At 50.5% G+C, this 18,579-nt stretch overlaps 1 protein-coding gene across 12 annotated transcripts in view; it reads right to left on the bottom strand.

Moving 5' to 3' along the window:
- Positions 1-2,991: 2,991 nt before the first annotated feature.
- Positions 2,992-18,579, bottom strand: part of TCF3 (transcription factor 3) — an 88,666-nt gene continuing 73,078 nt past the window's right edge. For 4 of the 12 annotated variants that reach the window (XM_053372877.1, XM_053372874.1, XM_053372876.1 and 1 more), the window contains exons 16-20: positions 18,129-18,258; positions 16,385-16,547; positions 13,949-14,187; positions 4,120-4,264; positions 2,992-3,807 (exon numbers count right to left, since the gene is read on the bottom strand). In XM_053372877.1, coding sequence (XP_053228852.1) covers positions 4,122-4,264; positions 13,949-14,187; positions 16,385-16,547; positions 18,129-18,258 — 675 coding nt within the window. In that variant the 3' untranslated portion in view covers positions 2,992-3,807; positions 4,120-4,121. Of the gene's footprint in view, positions 3,808-4,119; positions 4,265-5,505; positions 5,733-13,948; positions 14,188-16,384; positions 16,548-18,128; positions 18,259-18,579 lie in introns of all 12 variants that reach the window. The other 8 variants (XM_053372886.1, XM_053372880.1, XM_053372883.1 and 5 more) reach the window with 3 other exon arrangements.

Here is an 18,579-nt window from a genome sequence, read left to right as displayed (position 1 = left end):
TACAGGACAGTTCTCAAAATTCTACTTTTAAAAAAGTTAAGGATTATTTAAAAATTCCAAATAATCCAGCCAGCTGTGTTTTTTTCTTGACACTTGTATAAAATTATTATTATTATTTTTTTAAAAAATGAACACAATCCATATCTTGAGGCACTCGGAAACACAATTTAAAACCCCGTGCTACCCCAACCCCAACCGCCCGATCCCAGAAATTTGTGATTTCAGTCCAAAAATGTGGGTCCATCCCCTCTATTCTGTGTTGCCCTCCCCACCCACCAAATACTCTTTTTCTTTCCATTTTCCTCCTCCTCCTCCTCCTTTTTTTTTTAAACGGGGGTTAGGCATATATATATATTTATACCATATATATATCTTTCAAAACTATAATGTGTATCTGATTTAATAACAAGGATTCTCAGCCACTTACGTACAGCTGGATTTTACAATGTAGGCAGCAAAAAGAGGGGGATAAAACAACACCCCATAGCGGCCCCCGCTCCCCAAATCCAAATTTCAGCTAGGCATGACTTAAAACCGCCCCCCCTTGTCCATTGAAAGCAAAAAAAGAGAGTTTCGTCGAGTCCATTCATTTCCCATTAAGACTTAAGTCATGGCTAACTGTACCTGGATCAGGGCCACTCACCCCTCCCGCCCCCCATGAAAAAGCAAGGATCCATTTTTATCTTTTTTTTTTAATATATATATAAAAATCCCCGATAGCAACAAAGAGAGAGAGAGAAAGAGCCCCCAAAACAATCTAAACAGGCTGAAAAGGATACACAGCCTTGCCCATCCCACCTAAAAAAATATAGCTTAACGGGAACCAAGGTACAATTTGTTCTCTGCAGTGCGCAAACCTCTTTTTTTAAACAAAAAGTTAAGATTCCCCCCCCCACGGTGCTGTTTCTCCTAAAACGCTCCCCACCCGGCACGAAAAAAATTAAAAATATGGGGTCCCCCTCCTGTTTTGTTTCATTTCGCTGGTTGTCCCTTTCTTAAATTTCCTAACCCCCGCAACAAAAATAAACATCCCAAGATCATTTGGGACATATCTATATTACAAACTTTAAGAAAGAAAGGAAGAAAAAGGAAAAAAAAAAGTTTCAAACCCGTTTTTAAGCTATCGTAGCGACCCAAATGCAGAGGGCGTTTGGGGGGTTGCAAGGAGCGGGGAGGGGGGGGCGCACGACGCAGGGAAAGAGGGGCTGCTTCTCTGGCCAAAGGATCTCTGAGCGCACCTCGCGGAAACAGCAGGATTCCTTTTTTAGATAGTTAAAACTGGTCTGAAACTGGTTTAAGAGTTTGTAGTGTAGACACGCCCCGACCAAAAAGGCGAGCTTCTCTCTCCCCCCCCCGCCTTTTCCCGAACGGAACAAAAACACAATAAAAACAGAACCAAATTGTTCAAACAAAATACAACTTTGAAAAGGAAGGGAGGCGGAGAACTTGTTTGGAGCTGGTGGACTGGAAGCTGGTTTTTTTTTTATTCGAGGGGGGGGGCATTTGAACTGGAAAAGGAAGTTGTGGCGACTCTCCTTTAGAGAGAGATTTAGTCAAGGTGGGGTGGGAACGAGGAGATCTTGTCCTCGGCTCCTGCAAAGTTGCTTTGACCCGGGCCGACCCCAGAGAAAACACCCCCCTCCCAAAAAAACTCCCAGTTTGGCGCAGAACCGCCAAGCAGTTCTGCCAGAAATCAGATTTGCAACGGGAGACAAACCAAGCTGGGCGATGGGTGGAAAAGGGGGGAGGACTGTGGCTGAGCGGCAGGTGGCACGGGGACACCCGCACCGCAAAAACAGGTGCCCTGTCCCCACCCTAGCAAGGACCTTTTCCCACCCCCCTGCATGGATCTAGCAAGGACTTTCCCCCGTCTCTGCTGGTAAAGCGCCCCCCCCCGGATGCCACGCTCTCTGCCGTTGGGAGTTGTGTGAGTGTGTGTGTGTTTCTAGCAAGATTTGCCCAAAGTCAACTTGCTGGGATATTTGAAACCTCCGAGGTTGCAGCACCCATGGGAGAGTCTCCAAAGATTTGCCACAGCCCCCCCGGAGGGCAAATTTGGGAGGATGAGATACCAGGACAAGTCGACGCGCTCTCCCAAAATCCGAGGCCGTGGCGGCCATCTCCTCTCGCTGGAAACAGCAGCCTTCTCCGGAGGGGCGCAAAGCTGCTTTCCGTCCACAAACTGGCGGGGGGCCGGAAGTATTCGCCCCACCGGCCGGCAGCTCGCAAAATGCAAAGCGGGTCCGTCTTCGGTTTGAAGTCCTGCGATTGGCCTTGGGGGGCTCGAGTGTCTCCGGCTTGGAAACCCTAGCGTCTCTCTCGCGCACGCACTCCGCACCCCACCGCAAAACCTCGCCGTCTCGCCTTTTCCTCGTTGCGGCTCGTTTGTTCTTCGTTCTGCCTCCGGCAGTTCTTTTTAACATTTTAAAAGAATCGCGCCCAACCTCCCTCCTTTTCCGTTTGTTCCGCGCTGGTTTTGCTCAGGTGCTTCTTTCGAAAAATGGAGAAGGAATTGGTGGGAACGTGAGCCGGTCCTCCAGTCGCCATCCTGCTTTTCAAAGACGGCGCTTTCTTCCAAAGTTCTCCGCTTCCCGCTGTCTTGAGATCCACATCTTCCGTAAAGAGGACTTCGCTTTCCTTGTAGTGTCTTTGCTTTCCATTAAAGGGGGACCACAGATGGCGTTTTTTTGGGGGGGTGAGGTTTAAGATGGAAGCAAAGGGCACAATATAAGACTTTTTGAGAATCGTGCGGGATGGAGGAAACTCTTCCGAATCGCTTTGCTGTCTCTTTCCCCCATCCCCTTTCAAAATTCGACAGAGACGGTTATCAATACGGTTACCCTTCGCCGTGGAAGCTCTTAGCCAAACGAACCTGCCTATTTCAATTCACGCTTGCGACATTTTCGCAACACTCTCACCGTCCGTGTCTCCCCCCCCAATTCCGTCCTCGAATCCAATTTCCGTTTTTGTGTTTCGTTTTCAAACATCCAGTCCTCTTAATACAAACTTTTAATATTTCTGGTTGATCTTAATTTTTTAAAAAATAATATGCAACATTAACTATAGAAACAGCAGCAGAGAAAAGATATAAGAGGGAAGGGGGGCGGAAATAAAAAGCGGTTCGATTGGGGGGGGAGAAACAAATCTCTTCGTTTTTTTTACACGTCTTTTTCCCTCCCCGTCATTGCTTACAAAACATATACGCAAAAGAAGCTAAAAAAACAACCCAAAACGAAACAACAAAACCCCCCCAGCTCCACAAAAGGCATTACTATGTTTGTTCTACGTTTAAAAAAAATTATTGTAACTAATGTTCTCTTTTTTAAAAAAAGAAAGAAAGAAAATAAAAATAAAATGCGTAGGCACAATTTCTTTTTTCTTTTTGCTGGCCTTATGTGAACACAAGCCATTTGTAATGTTACACATCCCCGCAAACAACCCCCCCCCCCGAAACTTGGTAACTGAAGGATATGCACTCAAAGTTCGAGAATATAGACTTAAGGCAATCTTTGCTGTTGATTTTTTTTTTCCGTTTTGAAAAAACTTGTTGCTTTTCCTTTCCTTTAGAGAGAGAGAGAGAGAGAGAGAAAGAAAGAGAAAAGTTCCTTCTAGCACGCTGAACTTTTCTCTGCCCGTTTCCCCCCTCCCCAAAAAAAGGACCGCACGTCGGTATTTGAAACAGGACTAGAGTTTCTGGTGCTGACAGGTGGTGGTTGTCGGGGAATGGAGGAGAGGGGGATGTGTGAGAGATCCAGCTTTCTCTTCTTCCTACAGATGTCTGCTTGCAGGGCGAAGAAAATAAATCACCTGCGGAGAGAGAGAGAGAGAGAGAGAGAAAGGGTGAGAAGAGAAACGGTGCAAAAGCCTGGAGGTTCGTCACGCAAAAACACAAGTCTCAAAAGCGACGTCCGCAAACTCCACCATCCTAGGCTGCGTCCGACCCAGCCCTGAATCGCTTAGCCCGGGGGTCAGCAAACTTTTCCAGCAGAGGGCCGGTCCACTGTCCCTCAGACCTTGTGGGGGGCCGGAGTAGATTTTGGAAAAATAATAATGAATGAATTCCCGCTGCTCCCAAGTAAAGACCCAGAACAGGTGCAGAGAGAGAGAGAGAGAGAGTACCTTTACATATGTCCTACAGGGTTGTGCCCATCTCCTAGACCTGGATGAGATGCCGAGAGCGCCATTTGAGGGTCCCCGACGACGCCAGACACTTTCTCCTCTTCACGGCGCTTTAGGCAGGCTGCTTTTGGGTTCAGGTTACGTTCTGAGATGAGAGGAGAGAGAAGAGGAGGGGAGGAGGAGGAAATCTGGAGGGTCTGGCAAGAGCCACCGCCAACCCCAACCCAACCCAACCCAACCCAACCTAACTCAACCCAACCCAACCCAACCTAACTCAACCCAACCCAACTCAACCCAACCCAACTCAACCCAACCCAACCTAACTCAACCCAACTCAACCCAACCCAACCTAACTCAACCCAACTCAACCCAACCCAACCCAACCTAACTCAACCCAACTCAACCCAACCCAACCCAACTCAACCCAACCCAACCCAACCTAACTCAACTCAACCCAACTCAACCCAACTCAACTCAACCCAACCCAACTCAACCCAACCCAACCTAACTCAACTCAACCCAACCCAACCCAACCCAACCTAACTCAACTGAATCCAACCCAACCTAACTCAACCCAACCCAATTCAACCCAACCCAACTCAACCCAACTCAACCCAACCCAACCTAACTCAACCCAACTCAACCCAACCCAACCTAACTCAACCCAACTCAACCCAACCCAACCTAACTCAACCCAACTCAACCCAACCCAACCTAACTCAACCCAACCCAGCCTAACTCAACCCAACTCAACCCAACTCAACCCAACCTAACTCAACCCAACTCAACCCAACCTAACTCAACCCAACTCAACCCAACCCAACCCAACCCAACTCAACCCAACTCAACCCAACCCAACCTAACCCAACCTAACTCAACCCAACCCAACCTAACTCAACCCAACCCAACCTAACTCAACCCAACCCAACTCAACCCAACTCAACCCAACCCAACCCAACCTAACTCAACCCAACTCAACCCAACCCAACTCAACTCAACCCAGCCCAACCCCACTCAACCCAGCCCAACCTAACTCAACCCAACCCAACCAGCATCCAAGGGAAAGAGGCAAGACGGAGAAAAGGATAAGGATTACACAAAGTGCGAGAGGGTTGGCATCCGAGCGCTCGGCCCCCTCCCCACCTTGCTGCTCAAAAGCTGTAATGGGGGGGGGTCATCTCTGCACAGACCGTGAACCAGAGAGCGAAGGGAGGAGAAAAGAAGCGACGCAAAACCTAGAGCCCCAAGCAAAGGAAGGGAGAGAAGCAGAGACACTCGTGCGAGCGAGCGAGCGAGCGAGAGAACACAGACGGGAGATGCGCACAAAGCGGGGGGAACGGACGAGACCTCGGGGTGTGGGGGGGGGTTGAGCCCCCGGCGCCGTACCTCGTACTTGCTGCTCCAAGCCTAATATTACTTGCACCGCTTGCTGGAGGATGATGAGCTTGGTCTGCGCTTTGTCTGTTTTTAAGTGAATTTGGCACATGCGTCCCAGCTCTTTAAAGGCCTCGTTAATGTCCCGGACGCGCACCCTCTCCCTGGCATTATTGGCCATGCGCCTCTCCCGGTCCCTCAGGTCCTTGTCTTCCAGTGAAAGCGCCTCATCTGTACTGCTGGGTTCACACAGCACCACGGGGAGGGTTAGTCTGGGGAGCGACGGAGGGACTCCGTGGGGCGGGCGGGTTCGGGGGGATGGTGCCAAGGTGGGCAGCGGGGGGGGGGGGGAACGTTCATGTCAGCAGCTAGCCAAGGCGGCACAGCACAACTGACAGACGATGAGGAAGAGGAGAGCCTTTTCGTTCCACCGCAGAGACAAGGAGCTGCTGAACGCTGCCTGTGCCGTGCGCGCCCATTTTGCAACATGGGCAAAACCAAACTCGAAAACCAGGTTGTCCCCCTATCCTCTGGGACGATACTCTTTTGGCACTTTGGAACCGTGGAATCGTAGAGGCGGAAGGGAGCCCCCCAGCGGTCATCCAGTCCAACCCCCTAGCGACGCAACGATCTCGGCTCAAGCACCCGGGACGGTTGGGCACCCAGCTTCTGCTCGCAAAACTCCAAGGGAGACCGTTCCTCTTGGGATAGCCGATTGCAGAAGCAACACAATAAATCGGGGACGGGCGTTTTTAGACTCCGGTTCCCATCTGCCCCAGCCAGCCAGCATGGCCAATGGTCACGACGGGAGCCAGAGTCCCACGAGATCTGGGTAAGTCGCTTAGCAGTTTCTCTAAGCCAGGAGTAGGCAAGCTAAGGCCCGGGTAGAATGTGTCCTTATTTCAAATGCATCTCTGGGTTATTTGTGGGCCCTGCCTGGTGTTTTTACATGAGTAGAATGTGTGCTTTGGACTGGGGAACTACCCACTACTAGAACATGGGTAGGCAAGCTAAGGCCCAGGGGCCGGATCCGTCCCCATCGCCTTCTCAATCCGGCCCACGGATGGTCCTGGAATCAGCGTGTTTTTACACGAGTAGAATGTGTGCTTTTATTTAAAACGCATCTCTGGGTTATTTGTGGGGCATAGGAATTCATTCATATATATTTTTTGAAAATATAGTCCGGCTCCCCACAAGGTCTGAGAGACAGGGGACCGGCCCCTTGCTGAAAAAGTTTGCTGATCCCTGCTCTAAAGCCTTATTCCCCAACACGACTTTTTGCTTCCTGAAATTTGTCCCGATAAAAATATCGTGGGTAGAATCCTCCGGGGTGTCCGGCTCCCCACATGGTCTGAGGGACAGTGGACCGGCCCACGGCTGAGAAAGGTTGCTGACCCCTGGCCTAAGCCTAGCTACCCCAGAGTCCCTATTTGGTGATGTTGATTTTGGATTTTTCAATAACAGCCCAGCCCAACTGTGCTGGCCTTTGGAAATCTGAACCTCGCTGTTTGGAAGGAAGGAGATTGTCCTGCCTCCAGGGAGATTCGAGAGTGAATATCCCAAGGGGGGTCTCTGTTCGGAGCTGGAAAGGGTGGGGTGAGATATGTCAAGACTGGGCAATGTCTCACATCCACCCCACAACTGTCAGGTCTACTGCGACTGGAGGAGAAGCTCGGCTAAGACCACAATCCTCCAAGGTTGCGGTCCCTCCCTAAATATTCGCCACATAAGCATTGTGCTGTTTACTCGTAGAATTGTGGAGTTGGAAGGGATCTCCAGGGCTCATCTAGACTGACCCCACGACAGATGGCCACCCAACCTCCGCTTAGAGACCTCCAATGGGAGGGAGAGCTCGCCAAATCCCAAGGGAGCCTGTTCCACTGTTTAATGGCTCTTAAAAGATAATAATAACAATTAATTATATTATTTATAACCCGCCCATCTGGCTGGGTTTCCCAGAAGAAGGTTGTTGTGATGAGTATTCGTATTATTAATAATGATCAGTGCTGTTTTTCTAGAAAAGGGTGCATGAGCTCACCTTGTTCTCTTAGAAAAAGTATCATTATTATTATTATTATTATTATTATTATTATTATTATTATTTGCAATCAAAATCATCCAACACCCCCCCATTGCAAACCACGTTTATTATCAACATCTGCAAACTTCCAGCTGTTTGCAAGGAGCGGAATCCCACAAAAGCCACAGAAATCACCCCGCACAACGTATGCTCTCAGCGGTTTTCTCCCCAAATTCGTCTGAAAAAGCAACTTAAAGAGAAGCCCGTCAAAGTTGCCTTTCCAGCGGAATTTCACCTGATTTGCAAGCAGGGGGGGCAGGTTTGGAACAATTTTGATTGCGCCTATAGGTGTTGCCTAGAATCAATCTCTCCCACTATTCTGGCATTTGATATCCGGACCAAGGCAGAAAAAAAGACCTACGGCTACGCTCAAAAGGTGTAAAGAGCATCAGAATTTCGATGCTGGATCCAGCCCACAAGTGGACAAGACTCCCCTCACCTGCGATGTGCAAAAAAGGGGTACCCAAGGGCATCTCCTGCATCCGACAAGAGGATGCGGACTGGTCCCATGTGGTTTAGGTAAAGGTAAAGGGACCCCTGACCATTAGGTCCAGTCATGGCCGACTCTGGGGTTGCGGCGCTCATCTCACTTTACAGGCCAAGGGAGCCGGCGTACAGCTTCTGGGTCATGTGGCCAGCAGGACTAAGCCGCTTCTGGCGAACCAGAGCAGCGCACGGAAACGCCGTTTACCTTCCCGCCGGAGCGGTACCTATTTATCTACTTGCACTTTGACGTGCTTTCGAACTGCTAGGTTGGCAGGAGCAGGGACCGAGCAACGGGAGCTCACCCCGTCATTGCGGGGATTCGAACCACCGACCTTCTGATCGGGAAGCCCTAGGCTCTGTGGTTTAACCACAGTGCCACCCGTGTCCCCTCCATGTGGTTTGCATGATTGCAAATTTTCGCTCGAAGCTGCCTTATGCGTTGGCCTGGGACAGGCATGTCCAACAGGTAGGTCGTGATCTACTTGAAAATTGTGGGGTGTTCCTGATAGACCTTTGACCCCTCAGAGATCTCCCCCCCCAAAAAAAAAGGGGGGAAGGAAGCTGAACAACTGTGGCTTAAAGCTCAACAACAACTTTGCCTTTCCCCAAAAATGCGCAACAACTTTGGCCCATCCACCGACAATGGGTAGATCACTGCCAGATTTTTTTTAATACTGCGAGTAGATCACAGTCTATTGGGAGCTGCCTAGGAAGTTCATATTGCATTGGGGGGCAGCTGTGCCCCCGCTGGGACTTGATGGGGGGACGGGACCTGAATTTGGACACGCCACAAAACTCTGACCTGTGCCAACATCGGACTCAGAACCAGTGCTGTTTCGGAGTCCCCCTGGTTTATTTGGTGGGAGGGACTGTTTGGGGGAAAAAAAACCCAAAACCTGAAGCAGGATTTGAGACAGAAGCAGTGAAGGGGAAATATTAGAGGGGTATATTAGACGAGAGTTTGATATATACAGTGATGCCTCGGTTTCCGATAGTCTCCGTTGATGAACGTTTCGGAACCCGAACGCTGTAAACCCGGAAGCAAACGATTCCATTTTCGAATGTGCATAGGAAGTCAAACTTCCGTTGAGTTTTCTGTTTCGAGGCTCCCCTATCGAGTTTTCGAACCTGAACGGTCTTCCAGAACGGATGACGTTCGGAAACCGAGGTACCGCTGTATATAAGGCAGCAGGAAAGGGTTCAAATGAAAACACTGGGGAGGTTGGGGGCAGGAAGCCAACCCATGAAACTATTTAATTTGAAGTCAACTTGGAATTGGAAACATGATAAACATTGTATTACTAAAGAGAACGTGGTGGTTTTGAAACACTAAGAATCTTAACGTTTCCCTTTATCTCCAGGGGAATTAATTTCCAGGGGGAAGGCTAGCGATGCATGCTTTTGTAAAAAATAAAAAAGGCTGTGATTCGCAGCAGGGGGAGAAAATGCCTAAGCCTCTCTGTGGCTACAAAAGCGAGGGGGGGGGGTGTCATTCAACGAACCTTAGAAAACTACCTTCCACCATCGGCCCATCGAGACCAGTGTCGTTTGCACAGACTGGCAGCATTCGTTCAGGGTTTCAGAGAGGAAGTATCTGCCAGCCCCCAGCAGGAAATACAGGGAATCAAACCTGCGACCTTCTGCAAGCAAGGCACATGTCCTGCCGCTGCGTCCGTTCCCCAGAAAGCTGGATGCTGGGAGATTTGGAGAAAAGGAAGCGATTCTCCACGTAGCGACATAGCTAGCTAGTCTTTGGGATGAGCTACCCCAGACAAGTTTTTTTAATTATTATTCTTAGAAAACCTGCGAACCTGAGATTACGAGCCCCGTGCTTTGCCGACTGAGCTATCCCAGCAGATGGACGGGTCTTGGGTCTGACACCGCTTACAGATCGCTCCTGATGTTCTTATAAAAAGGTAAAGGACCCCTGGACGGTTAAGTCCAGTCAAAGGCGACTATGGGGTTGCAGGGCTCCTCTCGCTTTCGGGCCGAGGGAGCCGGCGTTTGTCTGCAGACAGCTTTCCGGGTCATGTAGCCGGCAGGACTGAATCGCTTCTGGCGCATGACGGAAATCAGAGCGCATGGAAACACCGTCTACCTCCCCGCTGGAGTGGTACCTATTTATCTACTTGCACCTGCATACTTTTGAACTGCTAAGTTGGCAGGAGCTGGGACAGAGCAACGGGAGCTCAACCCGTCACGGGGATTCGAACCGCCGACCTTCTGATTGGCAAGCCCAAGAGGCTCGGTGGTTTAGACTACAGCGCTACTATCTCCCCTAAGGTAAAGGTAAAGGACCCCTGGACTGTTAAGTCCAGTTGTGGACGACTCTGGGGTTGCGGCGCTCATCTCGCTTTCAGGCTAAGGGAGCCGGCGTTTGTCCACAGACAGCTTTCCAGGTCATGTGGCCAGTAGGACTGAACCACTTCTGGTGCACGACGGAAACCAGAGCGCACAGAAACACCATTTACCTTCCCGCTGGAGTGGTACCTATTTATCTATTTGCGCTGGTGTGCTTTTGAACTGCTAGGTTGGCAGGAGCTGGGACCGAGCAGCGGGAGTCAGGATTCAAACCCAAGCCCAAGAGGCTCTGTGGTTTAGACCACAACACCACCCGCGTCCTTGGTGTTCTTATAAGGCTATTGATAACTACGAGTTACGCTGGCTGTCTATTGCTTCCAGTATCGGAAGCAGTTTTGCCAGTTGCGGAGAGCAGGTGGGGAGGTTTGTTGTCAAACTCAGGGGGCTGTTCACTTTGGGGCACCTGCAAGAACAGGATCGGCAACCCGGTCCTTCCCACACCCCACCCAACACAGTGCATTGTGATTTTCTAAATATGTATGTGCTCTTCTAAGGATTCCCCACATCCCCTTCTCTTGTGTTCATAGGGAAAGCTGCTCCTTTGGGGCTGCCTGCCTGTGTCTGGACTTCAAAAGCACTCCTCTATCTGGAGGGCATGACATTTGGGACAACCGCGTCGCGGGGGGTTGGACTGGATGATCCTTAGGGACCCCCTCCCAAATCTACGATTCCACAGGCGCCAAAAGACTACAGCCGGACAGTGGGCCAAATCGGAAAGCTCTTCAGCTGGCCGGGTTTCGGCTCAGGGGATGCCAGCGGCCGACCCGTCCCAAATGCGTCGCCTTCGGGAACGTGGCGAAATAATAACTTTAAAAAGGAGGTGCGCCAGAGACTTTAAGATTCGGGGAGGGTGCCCCTGCCTTTCTGCTCGTAGGCTATTCCTTCCCCCACCCCGCTGCTGCCCGCCTGGGTTTTCCTGTCTCTCTAAGGATGCAGCAAGTATAAGGTGCAGGGTTGAAACCACCGAGGGGGTCACGGCTGGGGTCTGTCTGTAAGAAAGCAGAGAAGGGGTGGCAGAGAGGGTGGCGGCAGCAAACCAAGCGTATACATGAGAGAAAAAGAGACCAGGGGAAACAAAATAAAAGAGTTATACATGTCGCGGCAGACGAAAAGGGGAAATTAATGGAAGCTCCAGAATGGCAGGGGGAGAAGGAGCAGAACAGAAGAACGGGGCACAGGTTCTGTACGGTTGAAAACCAGGCGCGCTGCCCCTCTGCCCGCCCACCTCTGTCGAAGACATTGAACTCAAGATGCACCCATTTCACAGATTCCAAGGAAGGAAAAGTTAAGGGCTTGCATGCACGGCCAAGCAGGGGGGAAAGACATTTGCAGAGAGGAAGGGAAAGCAGCCCGACTCTCTTCCACGGGTGCCCGCCTGGCAGAGAAATGGGCACGCGTTTTTGCCTCTGGCCAAGCTACCCTGCCCGGCTCCCCAACTATCTCTGCGCAAATGATTTCATCCCTAACTTGGCAGCTGGGACGGAGGGACAAAGGTTGCAGAGAGAGAGGGGGGTGGTTTTCAAAATACAGCCGTACCTTGGACTCCGAACGCCTCGGCAGTCGGGTCGTTTTGGCTCCCGAACGCCGCAAACCCGGAAGTGAGTGTTTGCAAACGTTCTTTGGGATCCGAACGTCCGGCGTGGCTTCCGATTGGCTGCAGGAAGCTCTCACAGCCAATCAGAAGCTGCGTCCTGGTTTCCGGACGTAAAACGGAGTTCCGGAACACATTATGTTCAAGAACCAAGGTACGGCTGTAATAATAAAAGACCAGGCTCATCTCTCCAGAGCATCTTTCGTTGGTGTAAGATGTGGGGGCGCCCGCTATGACTTGTTTGGGGAAGCTTTTAATGTTTGATGTATTCCTGTATTTTAATATTTGGTTGGAAGACATCCAGAGTGGCTGGGGAAGCCCAGCCAGATGGGCGGGGCATAAATAATAAATTATTATTATTATTATTATTATTATTATTATTATTATTATTAAAGCAAAAACCCGAGCGGCTTTCCCGCAACACAGGGGGTCCCACATGTGAATAGGTTTCCTCTCGCGCGATGGATCTTTCCCTCTCGCACACACACCCAAAGTTTTGCGGGGGGTTCCCCTAACTCTGCAGGGTACGGAGGCAAACTCACGGAGGGAGGACGGGGAAGTTTCGCTCCACAAGAGGAAATCCTCGTGCGGACGGGAGAACTTGTTTGGATTAGCATTGTTGTTGATCGAATTTGTATTTATTAAATTTGTGGCGTGCTTTGTGCAGCCCCCTGAAGCTCAGCAAATCTCCAAAGCTCAGCGAAGGGCACTCTAGAAAGAGGGCAGCCCTACTCCATTCTCTGAGTCCGAAAGTCACAAGGGATGGAAATAGTTTTATTATTTATTCCTATCCCCAGTAACGGAAGGAACAGCAGGCTACGCATAGAAGCTGGTCTCGAAACTCACTGCCGCAAGGCGCGAAACACAATTGAGTACCGTATTTTTTGCTCTATAAGTCTCCCTTTTCCCCTCCTAAAAAGTAAGGGGAAATGTGTGTGCGTCTTGTGGAGCGAATGCAGGCTGCGCAGCTATCCCAGAAGCCAGAAGAACAAGAGGGATTGCTGCTTTCACTGCGCAGCGATCCCTCTTGCTGTTCTGGCTTCTGGGTTTCAGAATATTTTTTTTCTTGTTTTCCTCCTCCAAAAACTAGGTGCGTCTTGTGGTCTGGTGCATCTTGTAGAGTGAAAAATACGGCATTTCTTTAAAAGCAAGCCCCTGCCCCGTGCAAAAATTGGATGAAAAAAGCCAACAGTTTTGGGAAAATACATAGGGATTTGCTGGAAAGGCACCCGGTGGGATCTGCGCATAACCTACATGATCTTTCCGCCTCTCTGGAAAAATAAAAAACAAAAAACACCTCTCGTCTTTGATACGCAGCAATTCAGAGCCCCAAAGAGCTGCCCTTTAGCACTACAGATGTCCACCCTCTCCTTGCAAATCAGGTTTATTATCAAAATCTGCAGTGTTCTTCAGGGGTTTGCAACAGGCATTTTCAGCTGAATTTTGGGGGAACTGCTTGGTTTGCAAACCTTTGCAAGCCGCCGGAAGCCTACAAATTTTGATTGATCAACCTGATTTTGCAATGGTTGGGGTGTGTGGAAGGATTCAGACTGTAGCTGTGTGTAGCAGTTTGAGACAGAAGAAAACGATAAATGTGGAAGCCCCCCCAGCAGAGGCGTGAGGGTTGATGGCATGCAGGAAGCGCAACGCTTGCTTTCCCTTATTTCCGGCGCGGGAAAACAAAAATGGGAAAAGCGAGGGGTGCGAAAAGGCAGCAGAGAGAAGCAAAACGACAACAACGACCCACTAAAAGCCCACGACAACAGAGACCCCAAAACGGCAAAAAAAAAAAAGGCGTGAGAGTTTCAAGGGGTTGGGAGGCGAAGGGGGGAACGTCAGCAGGATTCGGAGAGGTGCGCCAGGGTCGGATTTGGGAGACGAGACAGACAGCCCCTTGCCGCTTGGAAAACGTCACCACATCGGAAGCCTCCACTGACCTCTAACTTGTTGTTCCAGATTCAGGATAACCGAGACGGCCTGGTGTAGAATGAGCAGTTTGGTCTGTGGCTTTTCGCTGTTTAGGTGCAGCTGACACATGCGCCCCAGCTCTTTAAAAGCCTCGTTGATGTCACGGACGCGGAGGCGCTCTCGGGCGTTATTAGCCACCCTCCTCTCTTTCTCGCGCTCGGCTTTTTGCTCTGGGGGAAGGAGGTCGTCATCCTCATCCTCATCTTGACTGATGGTTTGAAAGGAGAAGGAGACAAGGGGGTGGGTGGGTGGGGGGCGTTTTTTCCCACGCGGGCCCACCTCGGCACCGGAACGCGTCGTGCACAAATATGGGGAACAGGGATGCACAAAACACACAGGGCAACCCACCACCCGCCACAATAATATTATATATTTTTTGCAATAACTGGAACGACCGTAAACCCAACATTTCCCACCCACCGACCGCACTTCCCAGGGCCGGATGGTTTGCAAAGTGTGTCCCCGAAATTCACCCCCCCCCCGAAAGGAAGAAGCTGACTGGGTAAACTGGAACGTGTCCAGAGGAGGGCAACCAAAATGGTCAAAGGCCTGGAAACGATGCCTTATGAGGAACGGCTAAGGGAGCTGGGCATGTTTAGCCTGGAGAAGAGGAGGTTAAGGGGTGATATGATAGCCATGTTCAAATATATAAAAGGATGTCACATAGAGGAGGGAGAAAGGTTGTTTTCTGCTGCTCCAGAGAAGCGGACACGGAGCAATGGATCCAAACTGCAGGAAAGAAGATTCCAGCTAAACATTAGGAAGAACTTCCTGACAGTAAGAGCTGTTTGACAGTGGAATTTGCTGCCAAGGAGTGTGGTGGAGTCTCCTTCTTTGGAGGTCTTTAAGCAGAGGCTTGACAACCATATGTCAGGAGTGCTCTAATGGTGTTTCCTGCTTGGCAGGGGGTTGGACTCGATGGCCCTTGTGGTCTCTTCCAACTCTATGATTCTATGATTCTATGATTCTATGATTCTATGATTCTATGAAAATTGCAGTAAACCAAACGCTGTTCATATTTTTCCTATGAACCGCCATAGATTTCCCCCCATGGTGTTTTGGTCACTACCTATGTAGCTATGTACACAATAGGAGAACCCTCCAATTTATGTGTGAGCCTGCGTTTTATGATATTTGGCAGGTTTTGTGTACAGCTGTACCTCGTTTCTCAAACGGAACCCATCCCACAAGTCCGTTGGGCCCCCAAAAACCGAGGAGTGGCTTCCGATTGGCTGCGGGAAGCTCCTGCGGCCAATCGGAAGCGGCGTCAGACGTTCGGATCCCAAAGAACATTTGCAAACCGGAACACTCACTTCCAGGTTTGCGGTGTTTCGGGAGGCGAAATGTTTGGGTCGCAAGGCGTTCGGGAACCAAGGTACAACTGTAGAAGTATTTACCGTATTTTTTGCTCTTTAAGACTCACTTTTCCCATCCTAAAAAGTAAGGGGAAATGTGTGTGCGTCTTATGGAGCGAATGCAGGCTGCGCAGCTATCCCAGAAGCCAGAACAGCAAGAGGGATTGCTGCTTTCACTGCGCAGCGATCCCTCTTGCTGTTCTGGCTTCTGAGATTCAGAATATTTTTTTTCTTGTTTTCCTCCTCCAAAAACTAGGTGCGTCTTGTGGTCTGGTGCGTCTTATAGAGCGAAAAATACGGTATTTTTCTGATACGGTTTGTATGGTTTTGCCATGGCCTCTGGCTAGTACAAGAAAGCTTATTTATGGTGCGTGCCCACCACCAAAAAGCCCCCGGGAGATGCTTGGAAGAGGGGGGTGTTTGCTTCGGGTGAAGCGTCCGGGAAATCTGATTCCCACCAGTGCTGCGGAAAGGCTCTTCCAACAGCTGTCCACTTTCCCCTTTTCTTGTGAGGAATCCTATTCAGAATAAAGGGATTTCCCTTAAAAAAAGGGAAACGTTGACAGCTATGGCTCTTCCATCCACCCTAGAACTCCCTCCTGGGACAGGAGACGGGGCAGTTACTCCCGGGACACAGTTTGGAAACCACCGAGCTCGCGGCTGCGGGGACGAATGTAGCGCCTTTTTGCCACCCTACCCAAACCGCCCGTGAGCAGGGAGCAAAATACGAAACACGGACACAGGCAATAAATAATGAACACACACATGACGTCCATGCAAACATCTATAGGTTCGTCAGCAGGGCTGCAAAATGTCATTGCCCCTAGAAAGCTTGGAGGGCGATCCTGCTCTTCCCCTTTCCCCAAAAAAGCGAGTCTCTCCTGGGGGTGTTGGAAGCGAGCTGGTTTCCTCGCTTTTCCATCCCTGCTCACCAAGTCGTCCCCCCCCCTGACCTCCCATCCGTCAAGGGGCTGCCCCAAAGGCCTAGGATCCTGGGGGTCTCCCTGTGCTGCCGCCCCCCCGGAAAGGGAACAGAGAAAGGGCTGAGACCTGTTCAATGAGCACCTTGTTCGGTTTCGCGACGCCTTCAGCTCCTTCTTCTCCTCCTCCGAGTTGTCGGCCACCGACGTGTTTTCATCGTCTTCCTTATCCTCACGCTTGATCTCGCTGGTGCCGGACGAGACACTGGCCCGTCCCAGGCCCCCTGTCAAGCCTGAAGAGGGAGTCAGACGGGCAAAAGTGAGAGACAAGGCAGGGGACCGGAGCCTTCGAGATCTCGGCACGTCTGCTGCAGCGCAAGAGCTAGAAATTTGCCTTTCTTTACGAAATTTCTCCCTCCAAACCCGAAACTTTTATTTCAATGGGTTAACAGGGATGGATGTCGGAGAATCGTAGCGTTGGAAGGGACCCGAAGGGTTAACAACACCCTGTACATCAGTGGTGGCCAAACGTGGCCATCCAGCTGTTTTGGGACTACAACTCCCATCATCCTAGCTACAGTGGCCATGGATGATGGGAACTGTAGTCCCCGAACAGCTGGACGACCAAGTTTGGCCACCACTGCTACACATAATGCGTTCGGGGTCTAGGGACCGCAATAAAGCTCTGTGTGTTTGCCCAGCCTCGCGATATACTGATATATCGTGACATACTGATGTATCGTGACGTCCGAAATAAGGATGGAGCTACGAAGACTGCTGGATTTACGTATAAACTAAACAAGCTATAGCCCTGCTCTCTTGGGGCCCCCAAAAAATTCAAAGGAAAATACCACTGGATGTACATTTCCAAAATATAAGATAAAAAACAAATAAAATAAAACCTACTTACAGCAACAGTGTTTTGTGTTGTGTGGGCTCCTAGGAGGTAAGAAATGGCCCCTGCCTGCTAGCCTGCTCCCTAAAATATCACCGGTTTGCCCCTTTCTATATATGGCTTGAGATTCCCATTAGGTCCATCAATGACCATACAGCATATATTCAACACAAAAAAACAGTGGCAATTTGTTGTGGACAAAGGACAGCTGGAGCTTAAAAGGTAAAGGTAAAGGGACCCCTGACCATTAGGTCCAGTCGTGGCCGACTCTGGGGTTGCGGCGCTCATCTCGCTTTATTGGCCGAGGGAGCCGGGGTCCAGCTTCTGGGTCATGTGGCCAGCAGGACTAAGCCGCTTCTGGCGAACCAGAGCAGCGCACGGAAACGCTGTTTCCCTTCCCGCCGGAGTGGTACCTATTGATCCACTTGCACTTTGACATGCTTTCAAACTGCTAGGTTGGCAGGAGCAGGGACCGAGCAACGGAAGCTCACCCCGTTGCAGGGATTCGAACCGCCGACCTTCTGATCGGCAAGCCCAAGAGGCTCAGTGGTTTAACCCACAGCGCCACCCGCGTCCCTTCCAATCCCCATGTTACACCCCCCAAACTACATCACTCATACATCACGGTTACATCATGAAAGGGGAGGTCTCAGAAATCTGAGCATCCTGGACCCTGCCCCATGGTTCCCCAACCTTCGAACCGCCAACCTTCTGATCGCAAGTCCTAGGCTCTGTGGTTTAACCCACAGCGCCACCTGGGCATCTTCAGCCGGTGTGCGCCTGGTGAATTCCGGCCAATGTTATATATATCGCCCACCCTAACGATCTCCTGGACCAGAACGCAGATTTAGCTGCGATCCCTGCAATTCAAGGGGGTTTGGATAGATGGCACTCGGTTGCCCCGGCAAGGACGCCAGGACTTTTGAGCCCCTTGGATCAGAGAGAGGACGGTGTGGCGAAACCCGCCACTCAACCTTACCGCTGAAGGCATCTGAAGACTGGCCTCTGTTGAGGTCCGGAAGCGAGCTGGGCTGGGCTGGGAGAGGGACGTGATTGTGGAGGAGAGTGGGGTTGCTGGGAATCCCGTCTTCCGAATGGCCCCCCGCCACCTGAAAGAACAAAGGGAGATCCACACGTTATTATTTTTTAATAGTTTTTATTTATACGAAGCTGAGTGAGAGATTTTACTTTCTTGGGCTCCATGATCACTGCAGATGGTGACAGCAGCCACGAAATTAAAAGATGCCTGCTTCTCGGGAGAAAAGCAATGACAAACCTAGACAGCATCTTAAAAAGCAGAGACATCACCTTGCCGACAAAGGTCCGTATAGTTAAAGCTCTGGTTTCCCCAGTAGTGATGTATGGAAGTGAGAGCTGGACCACAAAGAAGGCTGATCACTGAAGAATTCATGCTTTTGAATTCTGGTGCT

Source organism: Podarcis raffonei, chromosome 18, assembly GCF_027172205.1.
Source record: "Podarcis raffonei isolate rPodRaf1 chromosome 18, rPodRaf1.pri, whole genome shotgun sequence".
Taxonomy (NCBI): domain Eukaryota; kingdom Metazoa; phylum Chordata; class Lepidosauria; order Squamata; family Lacertidae; genus Podarcis; species Podarcis raffonei.
Note: the sequence above shows the minus strand (reverse complement) of the source record. Positions and strands in the feature narration are given on the sequence as shown.